The 20,386-nt window shown below is 49.5% G+C and overlaps 2 protein-coding genes across 5 annotated transcripts in view; one reads left to right on the top strand and one right to left on the bottom strand.

Annotated features, from left to right (window-relative positions):
* The window catches only part of EXT2 (exostosin glycosyltransferase 2), a 73,144-nt gene extending 66,914 nt beyond the window's left edge, over nucleotides 1–6,230 (top strand). For all 3 annotated transcript variants that reach the window (XM_035552141.2, XM_050710942.1, XM_035552142.2), the window contains exon 14: nucleotides 3,387–6,230. In XM_035552141.2, the coding sequence (XP_035408034.1) occupies nucleotides 3,387–3,525 (139 nt within the window). In that variant the 3' untranslated portion in view covers nucleotides 3,526–6,230. The remainder of the gene's footprint in view (nucleotides 1–3,386) is intronic.
* Nucleotides 6,231–11,071: 4,841 nt separating this feature from the next.
* The window catches only part of ALX4 (ALX homeobox 4), a 30,358-nt gene continuing 21,043 nt past the window's right edge, over nucleotides 11,072–20,386 (bottom strand). For both annotated transcript variants that reach the window (XM_035552327.2, XM_050710923.1), the window contains exons 2-5: nucleotides 18,907–19,217; nucleotides 15,111–15,239; nucleotides 14,506–14,982; nucleotides 11,072–11,933 (exon numbers count right to left, since the gene is read on the bottom strand). In XM_035552327.2, the coding sequence (XP_035408220.1) occupies nucleotides 14,659–14,982; nucleotides 15,111–15,239; nucleotides 18,907–19,217 (764 nt within the window). In that variant the 3' untranslated portion in view covers nucleotides 11,072–11,933; nucleotides 14,506–14,658. The remainder of the gene's footprint in view (nucleotides 11,934–14,505; nucleotides 14,983–15,110; nucleotides 15,240–18,906; nucleotides 19,218–20,386) is intronic.

Genomic DNA, 20,386 nt, shown 5'->3' with positions numbered 1-20,386 from the left:
TATTTACAGCCAATCATGGGAAAGCCAACATTGCTGTTTGTCCTGCTGTGCAATTTTTCCAAGATAAATAAAAGACTTCAGTCCTCGGGGTTAGCGAGCTCCATCATTAAAATACATTAACCAAAGGAAGCTTTGAACCAAGAATCTCCTTCTTGCCCTAGGTTAGCCTTTACATCAGATTGCAGAAAAAACTTTAGAAGGATCTCATAATCCATGTATTTACAGGTGTTGTTTAAGTAGCAACAAGTTTTCTGCCTTTAGCAACTTTGCATCTGGCTCTCTAAAAATTGAGAACTTTATAAAATGCAGCCTAGAGGGCAACTGTCTATACACTAAATGTAGCAAGAGGCTGAGCCGCTTCTGCAGCTACACTAACACAGCATCTTATTTAGGGCATGTAAATATTTGTTCAAGTCAAAATAGGAAGACTTTCCCTTAAGAGGCAAACTGACCAGGTAATGGTTGACCAAAGGCTGTAGGTGCAGGGTTACCCTCCCTGAAAATATTTTAAGGGAGAGAAAGCTGATTGAGAGGCCTTAACAGGGACAAGGCTGATCCAGCCTGTCAGGGGCAACGGGGCTCCCAGTTTCACAGTTCACACCATCTTAATTCCTTGTTGGGCACAACTGCATGTTGTCAGCAGGGCAAGGAAAAAATGAATAATTCGGGGAAGCAAAGATGCCTCTCTCAGTATGAATTTGCAAAATATCAACACAATGAAGAAAAGCACCAACCCTTTGTATAAGACGACATGTTTTCTTGGCTTCCTACCTCTGCATGTTTAATGTGCTGGATGTCCCTTCTGTTTTATGTGGTCCAAAAGTGGCAAATGCTTTAGCATTTGAGTGATTTAGTTCAGTGCAGGAAATGAAATTTTTGGAAAGAGGCAGCCTTCCTTCGAACACACTTTGTGGTTTGTCTGTGACATTTCTTTCATCCAAAAAAGCTGCTTCTGATATTTGAATTTGATGTTTCCTGAGGACTAACTTTTCCAATTCAGCCAGAATGCTTAGAACATGCTTTTTTTTTTTTTTCCATTTTTTCATGTTATCATTTCTTTAACAACAAAGTGGTTTGTTGATGGTTGAAGGTATTGTACTGGTTGGTATTCTTGAATGGTTTTACCACCAGAATAAGTTTGGCCGTAGAGGGATCCCATCTTGATATTTTCTCCTGAGACCTCGTCTTTGGTTTAGCAGTGTAGCTTGTGGAGGGAGGAGGTCAGTTGTCTCCTCTCTCCATCCAGCTTGGTCTTTTGCTCTGAGGTGCTGCTGGGTTCGGGCAGCAGGCTGAGATAACTAATTCATTTTGCACAGGCAGCCCAGCAGCTGTTACATTACAATGCCTTTCAGTCATTACTGGCAGAGGCAGGATTTGAAGCAGTGGAGGAGAAGCAAAAGGCCTTGTATTCCAGAAACCAGTGTGGGACAGCAGCTGGGCAGGCTTCTCACATACGCATCTACCTCCAGGCCTGCGAGGTTTGTGCTTCTCCTGCCATCAGGCTTCTCCAGCACTGACAGCGTGGTGTGCAGGTTGCTGTCTTCCTGAGAAGCGACAGATGATTTGGATGTCTGACCTCACCTGAGATGTCTTTAAGTTATCTCGTGGTGGGCATCTTACAGAGACAACAGGAACTGCTTAGTGTGCCTGCTCAGCGCTCAGTTTCTGCTGTGTGTGTTACTGTAGTCTTTTGGCTGCTTGTCTGCTCACTTCAGCCCTGACTGGTAGCTCCTTGGCTACTCCAGGCCTGGGCTAAATCAGAGGCCCTGTGCCAGTTCAGGGGGCTGTTTTGTCCTGCACAGTTTCCTCTTGCTCCTTGAGTTCCACTTCATTTGTTTCCTAGTGCAAAGATACAGGCGTAGGGTGGGAAGAGGTTTGAGAAGATGAGAAGGTAGCAGAAAGCCAAATCTCTGTATTTACCTTTATTAAACATTTTATTCAAATATTGCCCATGAGGTCATTTTCTGACTCTCTTCTCAGGCCAGGAAAGGGCTTGAAATATGACCATTATAACTTGAAACAGCAATGTAGAGATGTACCATTCTACAGCTTGGGCTCTGCGTTTTTCAGTCACTTACTCCAGTTAAGGAGGGAGCCATAGGATGCTGAGAGGCTGAGGAATTAATTTTGAAAACCAGTTTTGCTGTCCCATCTACTTCAAACGAGTGTTTGGGCCAGCGTTGAGCAGTCCCCATCACAAAACTGTCACACTCAGTTGGTGTGATTGACTGGGTCTGTTCAGGAAAATTATCCTGGAGCCGTAGTGACCCCCTAACCCTTCGAAGGGGTCGGGAAGGGAGTGCAGTGGTTGCGGGGCAAGAGACCTGCTCCGGGACCGCCTGCAGCACGGCAGCCTCTCTAGCCGAGTCAAAGCACTCATCTCTTTTTTGTTTTCTCTTTTCGTTTCTAAACAGTGAAAGAAACGTGATCCTTTTGCTTTTACCTGTCTCTGGTGTGTTGTGTCTTAGGGACTGTCATCATGATTCTCGGTGTCTGAAATTTTTAAGAGCTGCATTATAAAGTAGGGAGCTATTGTGAGCTGAGTGCTGACCAGGGTGAGATTAGGCACGTTTTGCTTGCCTTGCTTCCACAGGTAGCATGTCTTTCAGTGAAAGAGTTAAAGGAGCACTGGAAGGTTAAACATCTGCTTGCTTACTTTTTGAAGCACAAGGCTGCTCCCTTCCACAGCGTTGCTGACACCTGGGATTATTAAAACTGAAAGAATCATCAGTGGTCTAATCTTTATGCTAATGGGATGCCTTGCTGCTCAGTATCTCTTTATTTAGACAAGGAAAATAAGCTAGATGGTTTTGTTTTGTAGTTTTTTTATTCAGCTTCACCGCTAACTTACAGTATAGTCAGTGCTACCTATACGTTAAGGCATGTTTATTTTTGTGTGAAAAGACAGAGCTTCTGAAGAAGTCTGGAAAAAAAAAAAGAGACTTTTTGTAGAACTTCACTTTCACAAAGGCTTGTATTTTGCAGAGCTGTCGTTATGAGCCAAACTGACCCAAGAGCGGCCCTTTAAGAGACATGTTGGCAGTTAATCTGTTCTGGTTTACAGCATGTACATCGCTTTAAGAATGACTGGAATTCTAGGGGGAGGGAGGGGAGAAGCTTTGACCTCCATGTGCACATGTGCTGCTGCCGGCATCCCCTTGCTCTTCTCTGTGATTAAACGGATAAATCAAAGAACACCAGCTTCTTTTCAGTTCTCTCTGCAATGAGGCTCTCTTTTTATGTAGTAGTGGCCAGCATGGCTGAAATACCTCCAAGCACACGAGGGAAGGTTACTGCGTTGTTTTCCTACCAGTTATGTTGGTGTGGGAGCTGGTAGCCAGCCCAGTTATTGTGGTTCTTAATCACACTGCTTTCCCTTTCACCAGATCTGAATGCATCAATAAGTTTGCCTCTGTCTTTGGGACCATGCCTCTGAAAGTGGTGGAGCACCGTGCCGACCCCGTCCTGTACAAAGATGACTTTCCTGAGAAACTGAAGAGCTTTCCCAATATCGGCAGCTTGTAATGGCAGCTGTGACACAAACCTGAGTGCTGAAAACACCAGTGGAAAAGGTGCTAAGAGGAATATAAGGCCCTGAAGAAAAAAAAAAAAAAAAAAACATGCTAGAGTGGGTTACACCCAAGGGAAACGGGAATTAATGTTGTATTTTAGTGTATTGTCTTACTTTTATATTGCACAAAGGTGGAATGGAAAGCTGAACAACTAACTCTCTGTTGCTCACAGAGGATTGAATATATTCATGGGTCCTACCAGAAATGTCAGACACTTTTCTCCAAAGGAGGCTGTGCACCTGGGAGAATAAAACTGAATCTCGCTGTCTGTGGCATGAGTGACCTCTTCTATCGAATGTGCTGCAGTCCTCTGATTCCTAAGCATCCGTACATTTGAAACAACTGCCTGGAATGTATAGGTGCTCTCTTTTGGGAGGAGCTTATTTCCTGGGCCATAGGTGGGCCTACAACTTTTGAGCTTAATTGCGGGCTTAATTGAATACCAAACCTGTTTTTCTGCATAGTGGGACAAATGTTTAGTTTAGTTGTTTGCTTGGTTTTTTTTTTTTTTTTTTTTTTTTTACAACATCGGCAACAAAAGTCTGTGTTTATCACATGGTTTAAAGGGCAAAACATTTTGTGTTACTTATTTTTTACGTGAATTGAGACAAACAGTAGCTGGGAGGATGGTCTTTTTAATGCAGAGAGACCTGCAGGATACAGCTCCAAATGCTGCAGCCCTTCTTTCTGCATAAATCTCAGGTTTTCTGCTACGTCCGTGCAAGAGACCAGGACTGTGTTAAAATGAGTATTACACAGAGAAGTATCTTTCATGTTTGCTTTTCATTAGCAAAACAGAACAGCCAGGTAACAATTCTACATCGTAGCCATACATTGGAACAGCAGCTATGAAGTCAAGTTTTAACATCTGAATCCTCTTCAGCAAGCAGTGTGTTGTAGTACTGACTTGTAAAAACCTTCAATTTACAGAAACTCCCAGTTAAAGCTTTGATGTGCAGGGGTATGTGTACACACAAGACACTAACACACACTTGCAAACTCCTGTAAATTACTGTTGGAAAAACTGCTGGGTCTTAGCTTGTAATTTAACTAAGGAACCCATTGCTACAGGCTGCCACTGAAACATGCTGCTTAGGAAAGCTTTTGGAGAAGCTTTACATTTCTTAAAAGCATTGGAATTGTTTCTCAATACTGAAATTAACCTGAATTAGAAAATTAAATGCAGCAAAGGTAGAAATAAAATTGCATGGACCATTACCTCTTGTCCTTTGATATTAAAGACGATACCACGTTGGGCTGAGAAAAGAATCTCTCTTTCAGCTCCGCTGATAAAACGTCTGTTACCAGATAAGGGTGATTTGGCTGTCTTTTGAAACCTCCGTTGCTGCCAGTTACAGGGATATCCTACTCGAAGGGCTGTTTTTCTGTTCTGCTATGAGCAGCCTTATTCCTCAGATTTTGCCAAACCCCAAACAATAGGACAAGTGTTAGGCATCACAGTTCACCCCCTCTCCTAAGCTGGATAGGCAGCAATGACAGAAACCAAATGAAAGTCAGGCTAGAAACAGGAAACATCTGCTCCTATTTGTCTCACCCCCACTAAGACTTATCTTATTGCCCAACGCAGTGGATGTGCTGTGAATGAAAATCATATTGGAACAATAGCTCTGAGGGGATGCTTCACTTCATAACTCCCCTGGGATGTGCCTGTAAACTGTATCGTCCAAAACTCTGGGAAAGTTTAATTACTAGTAAATGGTTTTCACTGTAGTCTTTGTTTCATTCCGAATTTGCTGTGGGAGGGGGTGTAAGGGAGCTAGGAGGACAGCTTTTGCAGTGACAAAAACTGCTTCAGCACAGTGGGTATCACAAGATTGAGGAAGGTTTGTTGCTTGCTATTTCTCCTTCGCAGTATCGTATGTTCATTCACATGAATCTTCTGAATCTTTCTGTTGCTTTATGCCCTGGTGCTTGAGCATCAAGAGAAGCTCAGCATATTTATTCTAAAAAGTTTACTTTAAAAGGGTGGCTGTAAAAGTGTAGTGGTCACTTGAATTTTAGCCTTTCTTTTGGGGCTGATCTCAGCTTGGCAATATAACTGAGTTGTAGCATCTTCCTTACACAAAGTTGTGAAGCTGCTGTGATTTCTTGCTTCTTCCTCAGTAAAGCCAGAATTCCATGTTTTGCACAGCGTCTTAAAAGACATGGAGGATTTCAAATAGTTGGTGGATTATTTTCAGGTGGGGGCAACTTAACCAACCCTCCTAAACTGCTCTATGGTCTCAAGTCAGTAAAAGGCAACAGGTCCTTGTGTCTGCATCCCAGAGTATCTGAGTGGGCTCCCCTTCCTCAAAATGCCAAGTGACCTGTATCAGTCATGTTTTGTCTTTTAGCACTTTACAGTTGCTTTTATAGGTCTGTCTCACTTAAATGGTAATTTTTCTCTGTGCCATAGAGAAAAATGGGCAATTGACTGGTTTAAAAAAAAAAAAAAAGTAAAATGGCCTACTTCCCCACTACATTTATATTTGTTTTGGTTTTGTTGGTTCAAAACCTGTAAAGGTAGGATGTACCTGTATGACTGATTTGGAATGGTTTTGTTGTCAGTCGTTAAATTAAGATTGTTGTTAACTTTTCATTGTATATATGTTATCAAAAGAGTTTAATATTGGTATATTAAAAGGTAAATCCAAGGAGCATTTCTTGTATTTCACTTTCTGAGCTGCGTTGGTATACATCAGGAAACACGACTGCATTTACAAGGAGAATTGCAATGACAGGCTGTTTTGCTACATAAATCTCTGTTAAACTTGAATATCCACAATGTACTTTAGCAGGACCTGTCAATATTTTGTCTTGCCTGTAAGCAGAGTGAGATGGTTGTCTTTGAAGTGGAAGTTTGCTATGCATGAATTCATCCCACTCACCTTTTTCAAGTAAGTAGTTGTTGCTCTAACTTTCTACCAAGATTAGACAGTGGCATTTATCTTGAAGAAACAGGGAGCAGATCCTTTCTTTTTTTGTGAAGAGAGACAGCCAATGTTGAAAAATTGTGTTTTTGAGAAAAGAGCTTTGGCTGAATCATCAACGGTGGAATTCGGTGTGGTAGCAGCTCTTTGTTCCAGCACAATCCCTACCAAGCATGCTGCAAAAGGGCCTGTGAAGGACACACCTTGCTGCTTTATGGGGTATGATGTACCATAGTGTGTGTGCCGCCAGTCATGGTAAGTCATAAGGATATACATTTTTAGCATCACCAACTCCCCCCTGCAGTGTGGTGACTCTTCCCTTCCTCACAGGCCCACTGGCTCATTTCAGGGGATGCCAGTTCGAGCCCTAACATTAGGAATTACTTTCTCTTGCCATCTCCAGCTCCTGCCCTTGAATGCCCATCTTACTTCTGCTCGTGCAGTTCAAATACGCTTTACTGCAGAAACTAGTTCTTCCCTATGCTGAAAGCTCCATAACGAGTGTCTGGCACCCTGCGTACTTACCACAGGTGAAGCATCTTTGCATCGGGAAAGATCTCAGAAGGGTTAATTTGTACTGCAGAAATCTCCTGTCCATCCCTTTCACATGGACGCTACTGCCACAACACCACCACAGCACAACACAAGAAAGAAAAACAAACTGACAGTGCTGATGAGAAAGTGGATTTTAAATGCCTTACTGAGAGATAAGACAGAGCAAGTATGATTTTTTTCATCATTCATAAAGAGTTGCATGTTGAATTTTCGCTAAGACTGCTGCAAAGTATGTTTATAAACTAATATGTAGCTCCAAATGTTCTGTACAGGGGGTTCTTGCAATCGTGGAGCATTTCCTCCATGTACTTAAAGCAAAAAAATATTTCTCAAAGTCATCTTTCTACTAGAAACTGGGCTGGTCCGCTTGCTAACTTCAGGCTGTTCTTGAACAGTTGAGCAGAATAAAAACTAGAGAAATGTTCCACCTATATTGACTTTTAAAATTTTTTTAGGCCCCAAAAATTTGTTCCTGTCAAAACCAACTAGAAACCTTGAACACAGACTTAGGATCTTTCTGTAGCACCTGAAAGATATCTGATTAGCAGGTAGTCACTTGCACCACCCTCCTGCAAAAATTTTTTTTATATATATATATATAGAGAGAGAGAGAGCATTTGTTCAGCAGAACAATCATCTGGAATGTTTTTGCTTTGCTGTTGAGTTGTGGATCTGTCGGTTGTGTGTCATGCTGTGTGATCGTATGTAGGATAGCGTAACTTCCTTTTCTGATGCTTGCCACTGCTGTGTCTGAGCAGAACAACAAACCGAGCACCACAGTCGTCCTGCTTGAATAAGACCGGCATCGTACCTGTTACTGCAGATGGGCAAATGGAGAGGAGCTGTGATATACCCATGGCCTTAGGAGCTGTGCGGGTGAAAACAGGGTTGAACACCAGGATCCTAAGTCCATGTTTTAGCGTAACGGCCACGCTTTGTTTGGAGTATTGGGTAGTTCAATACCAAGGTAGAGGACTGCTGGCCTTGACTTTCAGTGTCAGTGTGCTGCAGCCTATCCTGGCTTGAAGCCATTTAGAGACATTCCTGGTGCACTCTGTGTAATTTCAGCCTGATGGAAATGGCTGTAATGCAGTCCCACCTCTGCTGATCTTCAGGATTGCCCTGTCTGCAGCTTCTTGTGGTTGCTTTGAAAGCGAGTTATGTTTCCCATTAAAGGATAACAGCGACAATTGATGCAATTAAGTGGAGTGGCATGGAGCTAGCAGCACGCAGGGAGTTTTCCGACCGAAAACAGGCAGCACAGCTCAAAGGTATTCCCTGCAAGGTTGCCTGTTTGCTGTCTTCATTTGGCTGGAAAAGGATCCAGTAATTCTTCTTCAAATTTCCTTTCCTCGTTCTAAACGCCTGTTTACTCGCATCAATAGGAAATGTTCCTGTCCAGCCAAGAACGACAGCTCTGCAATAGCTGTGAGCTAAGATCAATGCAACTTGGCCGTGGTCTCGGTAGGTCTGTGAACTTGGATCAGCGCTCAGTGCTGGATTGTCTGAGCGGGGACAAGAGTGGGTAAGGTGGGCAGGGGGAGAACAAAGGTTATATGAAGAGAAATAACAAAAAGTGGGCCTGATTGTGAAGTGCTGCTTACGGATATCCACCCGCACAGTGTGAACATCTCGCTTCTGCTCATCCAGTGGGTGAGTCCTTTGGTAGGATACCCGAGGGCTTCAGGACAAAACGCTGTTTCTTTCCTGATGGTCTGGCCGCCTGAGAACTTACTGGTCCTTCTTTTGTGAAACCTTTCTTTGGGAGAGAGGGCCACATCTCAGCTGTGTGCTAGGCACAGACAGTGCTGGGTGCCTCTGGCTGAGGACTGGTGGGGAACAATCCCCCATTTGCCACACTTCATACAAAGACAGACGGGGGAGAAGGCTGGGAGCAGAAAGCACTGTAAAATGAGATCCAGGAATTCGGCAAGGCCGCAGCAAAGGGAGCAGATTGCTAACTCGGAGCATCTGTCTTTACCCTGTGAGTAAGTTACGAACTGAAAAGCAGGAGAAAGTGGAAGATCCTTTCACAAATAATAAACACTTGTTTGTCTCAGATTAAATGCAACACCTTTACATGTGGCCTCCATCTGGCCATAAGCAGATGCACCTTGCGTGGCCGTTACCTTTCTTGCCAACGAGAAGATTATTGTACATCCATCTGCTTAAAGGTTAATAACCTGCTTTTAAAAAGAGGAAGAAAAAAGGCAAATCCGTTTAGTTTACAGGAGGAGAAAATTGTTTTTCATTAAAACTGCCTGAACTTTGCCCTGCCTCCAAGTCACATTTGCCAGCAGAGAAGGAAGATGTTAACCTAGGTGCTGTAGGCACATCTCCCAGTGAGAAATGTTTCCGTCTGTTCTAAACAACTCCTGTAATACCGGTGGGAAAGTGCAGCTGCGACAGAAGTGGCACGTTTCTAATCTGGGTCCTGCCGCTATCTGGAGTCTAAAGAGAGGCTTTTCAGCTCTTTGGTAATACTCAGGCCAGGAGCAATTTCTGATGTAAACCCATATGACCAGGATGTTACTGAAGCTGGCTTCAGGCTCTCAATAGTCAGAGCTTTGCCAACATCTGGAGAATCTGGCTCCGAGTGCTTGGGGAGGGAAGGAATTTTTCTTCTGCAAGTGAGAGGAATGGATAAGCTTGCAACAGCACCTGCATTATCTGTTTCTCTGCGAGATGGAAAACAGCCACGCTCCAGCTGAACCGAGCTGGTGCTGCCGGCCAAGCGATGGGAAGGTGAGGGACACGGGAAGGGAAGGGACGTGCGCTGGGAGCCCTGGGGCTCAGCCAAGCCCTCCCCTCGGTGCAGGGGGAAGCCAAACCCAAAGGGCTTTGCCCCGCAGCCCCGTGTGTCCCCGTGCTGGCTGCGGGGCTGCTGGCCATCTCTGTAGGGGCAGAGGCAGCGGGCTGGTGAGCTGCCACCTGTTGTTAATCTACCCCCAGCTAATCCATTCTGCACTGTGTCAGCAGTTCAAAAGGGCACTGTTAGTATTTTTTGCCAACTTCAATTAACGTGAGATTTTGGAGGCCCCTCTGATCACATTTCATCTGTCATGAGTCAGGAACAAAACAGACAGATTCCAGTTGAGAGCGGAGAAGAGAAGGAGTTTATTGCAAACCAAAACAACAACAGCGGTGTTTGTATCTCCTCAGCCAGGGGGCCTTGGAAGCGGGGGCTTTCCCAGCAATTTCACTCCTTAAAAAAAAAAAAAAAAAAAAAAAAAAGAAAGGAAAAATAAAAATTGGTGCCCAGAAATTCCAGCCCCCCCCCCCCCAAAAAAAAAAAAAAAAGCTGCTGCAAGTGCAATAACTTACTTTGAAAAAACATGGAAAGGACCAAGCTGCAAGACTGTTTCTTCTTTTTTTAATATTCCACTGTAATTAACTGGTAATACATGGCTGCATAGGCATTAACATCACATGGCACAAACCTCACAATGGCAACAGTTTTAATGATTTTTTTATTCTTTTTTCCTGAACTTTTTCAAACTTTTTTATTTTTTTAATATGTTCTACCCCAGGCCTTTAAGCTAAAGAAAAAAAAAGTTTGCGTTTATACAAGGTTACAATATTTTACAACAAAAAAACAATAATATTGATTGAGGTTTGTTTTCTTTCTTTCTCCCAGTCTCTCTTTCAAACACTGCACACCTAAACCGATATATTATTACACATTGAAAACTGTCCTTCAAAATCAGTAGTACAAAAGTCCTAGCTCTACCTACCTACCTAGCTATGTGGGGGAGCGGGGCATCGCGTTACCAGCAAGGAGCTAGCAGGGTGCGAGGCTGCGCCCTGCCTCCTCCCAGGATCCTTCCCCAAGCCGAAAAGGGCTGGGGACGACTTCCAGCTCGATTCGGCCCCCGTTCCCATTTGGGTTTAATTTCTAATTTGGTCTGTTTGCTTTTTGTTGTGTCAGTCAGAGCAGCAAAATAAACACGGGTCTCTGCATCTGCCTGATTATTTTTCAACCCTCTTTTTTTTTTTTTCCAGGAAACTACCTTTTTGGCTTTGTTTGTTTGGAGAGTGTTTTACAACGCGCTGCCGAGCCTGGGTGCGCTCTGTGAAGCAGGGGAACTGGAATCCCCTCCCCAAAACACCCCCGCCACTGGAGGAACCCCTCGCTTCCCCCCTCCCAGTGTGCAGGGGACACCATGCGTGCAGCAGCTCTGCCATGTCGCAAGTGCTGGTGGCCTTGCCATAATACCTGTGCCTTGGGCCAGATGTGCCCCAGTACAGATGAAAGCAGCACTGGGCCGTGCTGGTGGTGGGAAATGTCCCTGGGGGGACGGCCTGGCCCCTGCCTTGCCCCACTGCTCTTGGACTCATGGTGACAGCAGCCTTCGGAGCCGGGGCGCTGCGGTACCCAGCAGCCCGCCTGGGCAGCAGGAGGTGTTCGGAGAAGCAAAGGGCTTTGTGGGGATGGGCATGGGGGTAAGGGGGAGCTATGGTAAAGTCACCACTGGCTTGCAGCAGCTATCGAAGCACCAACTGCTGCTCTGGGTGCTTGGCAACTGGCAGCACCCGGCTGGGAACCCGCGCTGCTCTCCCCACTTGTCTGCTCCTCGTCTCCAACCCCTGGGATGTCCCTTGCATTTCTAACCCCAGGCAGCCCCCTTGCAGGGAGCCTGCTGCATGGCTGGAGCCGCTCAGAAGAGTGCTTTGTTACCTCTGTAAGGCTGGAGAGGGTACCCAGACAGGAGCCTGGCCCGGGCTGCAGGCACTGCACCCACAGAGGATGCCACCACGGGGCGGCCAGGGGCTCGTGGGGTGCTTTGGTGGTGGCTGGGGACGAAGCTCGCAGCTTCGAAGGCATTTAAATCCAAGCCAGGGAATTGTGGCTCCATGTATGGACAGGAGTAAAAGACTAAATAAGAAATAAATAGAGAAGAAAGTCATAAATAGAGTCAAAAGGTATTAAAATAATAATAATAATTAAAAAAAGGCATCATCGTGGTAGCTTGAGATTGCAAGAACAGCACTGACCCTGTGACCCTTAAGAAATGCAGTAGCCGCAGGCTGGCTAGGTTAAGATACATACATATATATATATATATAAAAGTATATATATATATATTTATACAGCTTTTCTTGTTAATTTAACAGCTATATTTTTTAAAAAAACTTTTAAATTAATTAAAAAATGCGTGTAAATACAGATGCACGCAGCTCAAAAACTGCTCTAATAGCTGCTGCCCGAGGCTTTTGCCGCTCGAGCCACCCGGACTGACCTGTGGGCAAGGGGGAGCTGTGCTGGCACACCGGGCAGCAGCGCTCCCCGCTCTTGGTGCACCCCGGCAGGCTCACGGCTGGGCACACGTGGCAGTGCTCAGGATAGATGGAGGACAATGCACACTTTGCTCGTGGGTTTTTAAGGTAAGAAAGCAGGGGTTCTGTTAAGGCCGGTAGCGCTGCCAGGAGGCTGCCCTCTCCAAGGAGACAGGGGATGCAGCACTCCGTCCCGTGAGCTGCTACGGGTGAAATGCTGGCCCTGTGAAGCCGAGGAGGAAGAAATACCCTTAGACTTCAGCAGAGAGTGCAGCTAAGCCCTGGGATAGCCATGGGTCTCCAGCAGGGCAGCCAGCAGTACCTGTGGGTCCTGCACCCTCCTCGGCTCCACTTCTCCGGGGGCTGAACACTGCGGTGGAAAACACCTTTCCCTCCGCACCACAGGAAGGGGCTCTTTTCTAACACAAGGAGGTCTGGGGTGTACATGGATGGAAGGAAAAAGTTGGTACACAATGCAATTTTTAGATTGTAATGGTGCCAGTGCATGCAGGATAAAAGAGGTTTGGGCAGCGATCCCATGTGATCAGCATCATTTTTAGCACCTGAAACACTTTTTAGCCCAATTACTTAGCTGAATGTTTAGGCTGGGACATAAGTCTTGTTTGCTTCGGATGGGAAAAGCCCAGGTCATATGCGTAGTCTGCTTAACTTCATGCTGGTTCCTGATGAGTACCAAGCCAGGCATCTCTTAGCATTTTTAGATAGAAAAGAAACAGTACTACCGGTCTTTTTGTATTCCAATAAATATATGTTACATTTGATCTAGCGTTGATGTATCATTTATGTGGTGTACAACAATGCCTAGGCACTGTAGAAATATTTTTATACGGCAGTTAACCTGAACCCTGATATTTGGTTGTAGCCTATTTGAAGCCCTTTCCAGGACCACTAAATATCCCTGGACACTGGATCCCCCAGTACAGAGCACAGGGAGGGAGGACAAGGTGACACACATTTGTATGGGAGCAAAACCCTACAGTTCCCTTGCTGATTAAGCTCAAGCTCAGCATGCATAGCTGTGCGGTGCGGGTGCTGGTGCCCGGGTGACATTCAGTGAGGCAAATTATTCCTGGCACTGCGAGACCATTGGGCAGCTTGGGAACAATTTAGCCTTGCAAAGGAGACCTTAACTTAACTGGTGGAAGCACTCGGGGAGAAAATCGAGGGCGGGAGAGTGGGAGGGATGTTGTCTGGGACAAACCGGGCGAGCTGCGGTGTCTCCCCGCAGGCTGGTGCTGGGGCCCTGGGTGTGGGGGCGATGGGAAGGGCGGTTGTCACACGAGGCTGGCCCTGGGACCAGGTGGACGAGGATTTCGATGCCCTCACTGCCCTGTGCACTGCTGCTTGAGCTGTTCCTCAGTGGGGTCTCTGGGGACCTGTTGTTGCTGTCAGAGGGCAGTGATTCCTGACCCAGTAAAAGCCAGGGGAAAGGTTTTGCTGCCCCACCGTGCACCACAATGGCCACGACAATCACAGAGCAAACCCCAGGTGCCCGTGGGGGTGTCACCTTCTGCAGGGCCGCCGGCGGTGCCAGGCAGCTGTCACCTCCTGGACACTTTTCTGGCTGGGTGGCCAGAGAGCCAGCAAGGACCTGTGGTGTGGTGGCACTGTGCCTGCTGGCAGGAGGCATCCCCTTCATGTGCCTCCATGGCTCCTTGCTTCTCCTCTGGCTGCGGGATGGGACGCGGAGGAAGCAGGATGGCAGGAGGCGGGGTGGTGTCACCTCCTTTCTAGCCCTTGGTGTTCTCCCAGCCCTGTTCGGCTGTGGGAAGTCATGGCTCCTGCGAGGAGGACAGGAGCAGCCTGAGAAGTGTCTCTTTGCTGGTGCCAGAGTCCCCGTCCTGTCCCCTGCCCGGGGCAGACGAGATCTGAGCCTCGCTGCTGGCAGATCAGGAGGGGAAGGGGTGCGTGTGTGGGGGGGTGGGATGGGGCAAGCCGCTGGGGATGCCGGCGGGCTCTTGCTCTCCAGAAAGGCAGATCTGGTGACAGAGAAAGGAGCAGGGAGAAAAGACGCCCAGGTTCCTGGGGAGGTGGCAGTGGCAGGGGACACCCCCAGACCGGGTGGTGGCGGGAGCAGTGCCCGCCTTTCCCCGGCCTGACCCTGGAGAGCCGGGAGCTGCCCGTGTCCGTGCTGGGAACACGCCACTTACGTTAACACACGTCCTTTATACACCTAGGGTAGCTAAAAGTGCTGCGTTCACATCCCCGAGGAGGCAAGGGCGGGCTGGAGTCCCGGCGGGCGGCTCTGTCCGGCTGTCCCCGCTGGCTCTCGCGGTGTCCCGAGGCGCTGGGCCGCAGCCCTGTCATGTCGCCCAGGAGATCGCGGCGCTGTGCTCCTTCGCCTTCATCCGCAGGGCAGCGATGCTGGAGGTCTTGCGGTCCGGCTCGCTGTTCAGCTCGTAGCCGTTGAGGCCGGGGCCGATGCCGGCCGTGCCAAAGAGGCCTCCCACGTGCGTCTGGCCCACGTGGCCGCCAGTGCCGGAGACGCCGAGAAAGTCGGAGACGCCGCCGGCCGTGTGGGGATGAGCGTGGGGGGACATGCAGGAGGGCACCGGCTCGCAGGGGACGACGCAGGCGGGCACGGGGGAGGCGGCGCCATTGTTGCCGATCCAGGAGGGGTTCTGGATCTGCGGGGAGGGGGGAAAAGGAGCATCAGGGCCTGGGGAGGGAGCGCCCCGTCCCCCCCAGGTGAGCGAAGCGTGACTTGGAGCAGAGCAGTGATGGACAGACAGACCAGGGTGGGGCACGCACTCACCTGGGCGTAGTTCTCAGCGCGGGTGAGCAGGGGCAGCTCGTAGGCGGTGGAGAAGTGGGTCCGGACCTGCTGCATCTGGCCGAACCGCTCCCGCTTGCGCCATTTCGCTCGCCGGTTCTGGAACCACACCTGGGGGCGAGAGGGGGACACGGGGCTGTGAGCAGGGGGGCACCGGGAGCTTCGCCGGTAGGGCTGGGACCGGCCTGCACTCCAGGCTGGGAGCACCCGGGCAAAATTTGGAGCCCAGCTTTGGACACTGGGGCCTGGCTGGGGCCACTGGTAGCTCCTGCGTCCAGCAGCCTGCTTTACCCCAGGAGAAGGCAGCTTCCCCGTGTCTGGCTGCTGCCAGCAGCGCTCACGGTGCCAGCCAGTCCCAGACAAGAAGTGCAAATTCATCTGGGTGTGCTGGTGCCAGGCTGGAACCGGCAGCGCTGGGGCTTTCCCCAGGCTCAGTCCTGGCTGTGACGATGCCATCGGCTGAGAACTTGTGTTTCCCACTGGACTCTCCGTCTTGCTTTTCTTAACTTTTATTTTTTTATTTTTTATTTTAAAAAAGGTGCAGCATCCCTTCTCTTCTTGGCTCTGGGAAATGACAAGTGAACTTCTACAGTGTTTCTTGTGCCCTGCTTTGCACCTAGTTTGCTTTGTAGGGTTTGTAGCTCTCTGCTTTGCAGTGCTGCTCAGATGCCTTCGAGGCAGCAGAAAGACCAAAACGCTGTTTCTGCTCTTATTTTTACTGGCTTGACATCAGTGTGGATTATTGCACTGTTGTCAGCAGCATTGCTCCTGATTTGCATCAGCATAAGAGAGATCAGAGCCTGGCCCAGTGTCTTCAAAGCCTCTTGAAGCCTGTGAGTCAGGGAAACACATCAATCACGAGCTTCTTTGAAGGCACTGAGCGATGCGTGCGATCACCAGGGGCTGGGTTGTGCAGGTCACGCCAGTGCATGAAAGGAGCGGTCCGGGAGCTTCTGCTTCGAGTTTTGCACGGTGACCCGGGGTGGGGGGGGGGGGTGGGGGGGCCCTGCGAGCCGCAGCTCAGCATGCTGATGCCAGTGCTCAGCCAGGGCTTCACGGGCTGCTGCAGAAATGGGAGCCCCTTCGGGATGCTCCTGTCCTCAGAGGGCAGCGGCAAGCCAGGCAGTGAAGCCGGGCAAGCTAGAAACTTGTCCAGGAAGAAACCAGCCCAAGGATTTGTGCTACACGAGGCTTTCAAATGGGTGCGACTTCCATCCTAAGAGGATTTCCAGAGGGTGCAATGAAACCAGCAGAAGGATCCTAGTATCATCCCACACCACGCATGCGGAGCGTCCTACTGCAGCGGGCCGGGTGCCCCAGGCGTCCGTCTGCTTTTCTTCTCCCTCCTCTTGGCACGGCCACTCCAGCCCAGCTGCAGGCCAGTCCCAGGGCTGGCCGGGCTCACACCGCTTTGATCTGCAGATTCAAAGCCCGTGGTGGTGACCCGGCTCCTCGCGGGGCGGCAGAGGCCCCGCTGTGCTCAGAGGGGCGCGGAGCAGGTAGGGAGCTGCTGGGCGCAGTGCCGGGGCACACATATGCCGGGCACATGCCGCCATCCCCACCTGGCGAGCCACTCACCTGCACTGCCCTGCATCCCCTCCTCACCTGCGTGGCCCGAGCATCCCCCCGGCCCCTGCCTTTTTGCCTTGGGTGTTCTGGTGGCGACAGAGCAAAGTGGCCTAAACTGGCAGTCCCGAACTGCAGGCTCGTGGCAGAGCATCTTCGGTCAAGGTGCTGGTGGCTGTGGCACTGAGAGGTGGCTCTTCGAGGGAAGCAGGGTGGGCAGGGCAGTGGGTGATGCACAGACATCCACTGAGACACGGCTACGTGTTCCTGGCTCCCTCGCTCTCGGAAGACACCTGCTTTTTAGAAGGACATCTAAAGGAGCAACAAGCATGCATTTTCTGTTACCTTCAGCTGAGGTGCCACCTGTGTGGGACGTGCCCATTGGGGTTGTGGCATGTGGGGCAGTGTGTCCATGTGGGGGCTGTGGGCTGTGCCCCATTGTTAACGACTAGGGTGGGAGCGCAGGTGAATGGTGTGGATCTGATTCCTGCAGACAGGGCTTTGATAAGCACCGATGTACCAAATCAACCCCATAAAAATTTACAGAACTGAGAATGTTTCATGTCTCCATAAACATGCGGCCATATGCTGGTGCCTAAATCCATATGCACGTGCCTCTGACGTGCCGTGGGGGGCGGCAGGGCTGGGGAGGGCGTGAAACAAATTGCACAGCTTCTGCCCCCTGCCCCCCTGCTGTCCCCCACTGCCCAGCTGGCAGGGCGCAGGTGGGGGTGCTGAGGCCTCAGCACCCCTGGCCATCGCTGGGGACCACTCAGGGGCTGCACTGTCACTTTGGTCCTTCCCCAGGATGAAAGCAAGCTCCCCTCCCTCCTGGCTGCTCGCCCCCTTGCAGCGCCATCTCTCCCCATCCCTGCCTCCTCCTCCCTCCGCTCGGTCTGTCTGTCTGTCTGTCTCCAGGACCGTCCCCCTGCTGACGGCCAGGCTGTCTCCCCTCTTCCTGGAGATGGCCACCAGCCCTTCGCAAGAACAGAGCCAGAATTCATCCTTGAGCGCTGAAACTGGACACCATTTTATCAGTGGCCTGGAATGGGAAATTGGAGCCTGGGATGAGAGAATTGAATAACTTGAGCTTGTTTTCATTTCATGTTTAATTTCCTGCAGGCTTAGCTCAGTCTTTCCGCTCCTTCCATCAGCCTCCCAGGGTTTTATGGGGGAAAAGGGATCAAGATATATTACTTCTTGCTTTGCTTTGCTTTTTTTCTTTTCTTTTTTTTTTTTTTCCAAGGCGGTGATTTCACTACAGCCAAGTTTGACATTTCCCTCTCACTTTCAAGCCCCCGCTGCATCACAGGGGCACTGCTGACAAGATTTCATTAAGAGTCCCAGCAATCATAAGGCCGTCTCTGAAGGGGGCTGGATGAGGCGTTGTGTTCCCTGGCTGTGAAGCCCCCTGCCATGCCATGCCATGCCATGCCATGCCATGCCATGCCATCCCATCCCGTCCCATCCCTCCCCTGCCCAGGGCTCTGAAGCTGATGCTGCTGGTGAGGGACAGTGCTGCCTGGACACAGAAGGAAGCCCGCAAGGCTTCCTCATGCCTTTCCCCTTTCCTTTGCCAGCCTCAGTCTTCCTTGTCTCCCTGCCCTGGCTTCACCACCACCAAGGAAAGCTGTGGCAGCCCTGGCTGGGCTCGAGAAGCTCAGGCAGTTGCTGGTGCCAAGCAGGAGCCCTTACTGGGTCTCTGCAGCCCAAAACATTGAACAGGAGGAGAAAGGCACAGGATAAGCGCACTGTGCGGGAGCTACATGAAAGCAATGCCCACTGCACACCTCTGCAAGTTGGTTTCTGTGTCCTAGCAGCAGCATGCAGAGAAGGGGTCTGTCCTGGGGTCAGAGGGGGCAGGCAGGATGCCACCACCCCATTCACACATGGCATGGCCATGCTGTGCCTGCTGCTGGCACACACACTGCTCCGGGCATCGCCAGCTGCTATTTCACCACTTGTGATGGATAAACCCAGAGCTGCCACTTTCCTGCCTGGGCTCTGTGCCTGATCTTGCCCATAACTCCTGAGGGAGACCAGGCTGGCCAGGGAAGACAGCCTGCTCTGGCTCAGCTTGGTCCTTACAGTAGGAATTAATGTCGGTATCCCGTGCTGCTGCCCCATGCCCACCAGCACTTGTGATGTGTCCCTGGGAAATGCAGGGCTGCACCCAGCAGCCAAAGTAAATAGCTGGCTGCATCCCCGTTACCTGCACTCGAGCCTCGGTGAGGTCTGTCCTCATGGCTAGCTGCTCCCTGGCGTAGACGTCCGGGTAGTGGGTCTTCTGGAAGACCTTCTCCAGCTCCTCCAGCTGGTAGCTGGTGAAGGTGGTGCGGTTCCTCCGCTTTTTGCCCTTGTTGCTCTCTGAGTCCGCCTTGTCCATGGGGCTGGGGAGGTCTGTGCTGGCCCTGTCCTGGGAGACTTTCACCCCGGCCTCCTTCACGCTGAGGTAGCTGCTGTCCATGCCCGAAGGGTCGGCGCTCGGCTGCAAGTCGGCCTCTCCCAAGCCACTCTCTTTACCTGTTTGGGGAGGGAGAGACAGAGAGAAGGAGGTGGGTGTAAATCTTATGGTCAGTTGTTTGGTTCAACCAGGAGCTTCAACAACTTGACAGGCCTTTGAGAGAGACAGCCAGGTGGTGACGGTGAGGAGGAACAGGGAAAACAGGAGCTTTTCTTTTTTTTTTTTTTTTTTACATTTATTTCACATTAGTCTATTTTCAAATGTTCTAAGTCCAGGATCAGTCTTTCTGAGAAACAACCCCACCATCTAATGACAGCCCGACAGGGAGCTTTCCCCTGGGAGTCTTCTGCGCTGTCATCTCCAAGGTCATTCATGCTAACCCGGACATCTTTGCCAATATCTTTGGAAATCCCCATTTTTTCCAGCACTCATCCCCAGTTATGTCATTGCTCTCCCTAATTCATTATTTACATGTAGATTTGCTATTCATTAACAGCTCTGTCACAGCTTTACAAAGGAGTGGATCTGAGAGGAGGTCTGCATGCCCATGCTCTCGCCCCATCCTCACACTCACAGCTGAAAGGCTGTGTCAAAGCAATTTGGCAGAAAGGGGAAGGATGAAATGTGGCCGTCACTCAGGCACAAGGTCAGGAAGGCACAAAGTTAAACGTGGGAGGATAAGATATGAGGGATTTGAGAAAGAAATTGCCTAGTTAGTGCAGAAGAGTCCCAGCCAGGGCTCGGACTGGCACTGGAGATGAGGGAGCTATTTGCCACTACCACTCCACTGTGTCTTCAGTAAGACATATTGCTTTTTCTAACCCTGGTCTCTCAGACTTTTGAGGAGCTCAAGCAAGCCTTATCTCATCTATCTCAATTCTCTGCATTGGTCACTAGGAGGATTTGTCACAATTTATGCACCCTGGGCACTGGGACCTGAGGAAGTCACCTGCTATGGCAATGAAATTTATTATTTTCCACAGCAATCATAATAAGACAGCTCCAGAAAATCTGCAGCAACAGCCTATGAGAGTCAGCAGAAATGGAGTACTAAATAAGGTATTCCATGAAATTTTCCCTGTTCTCTTTTTCCTTCCCTTCCCTTCCCTTCCCTTCCCTTCCCTTCCCTTCCCTTCCCTTCCCTTCCCTTCCCTTCCCTTCCCTTCCCTTCCCTTCCCTTCCCTTCCCTTCCCTTCCCTTCCCTTCCCTTCCCTTCCCTTCCCTTCCC

The sequence above is a fragment of the Cygnus atratus genome, chromosome 5, assembly GCF_013377495.2.
Source record: "Cygnus atratus isolate AKBS03 ecotype Queensland, Australia chromosome 5, CAtr_DNAZoo_HiC_assembly, whole genome shotgun sequence".
NCBI classification, from domain to species: domain Eukaryota; kingdom Metazoa; phylum Chordata; class Aves; order Anseriformes; family Anatidae; genus Cygnus; species Cygnus atratus.
The sequence above is the reverse complement of the archived record's forward strand: the minus strand, read 5'-3'. Positions and strand labels throughout refer to the sequence as shown.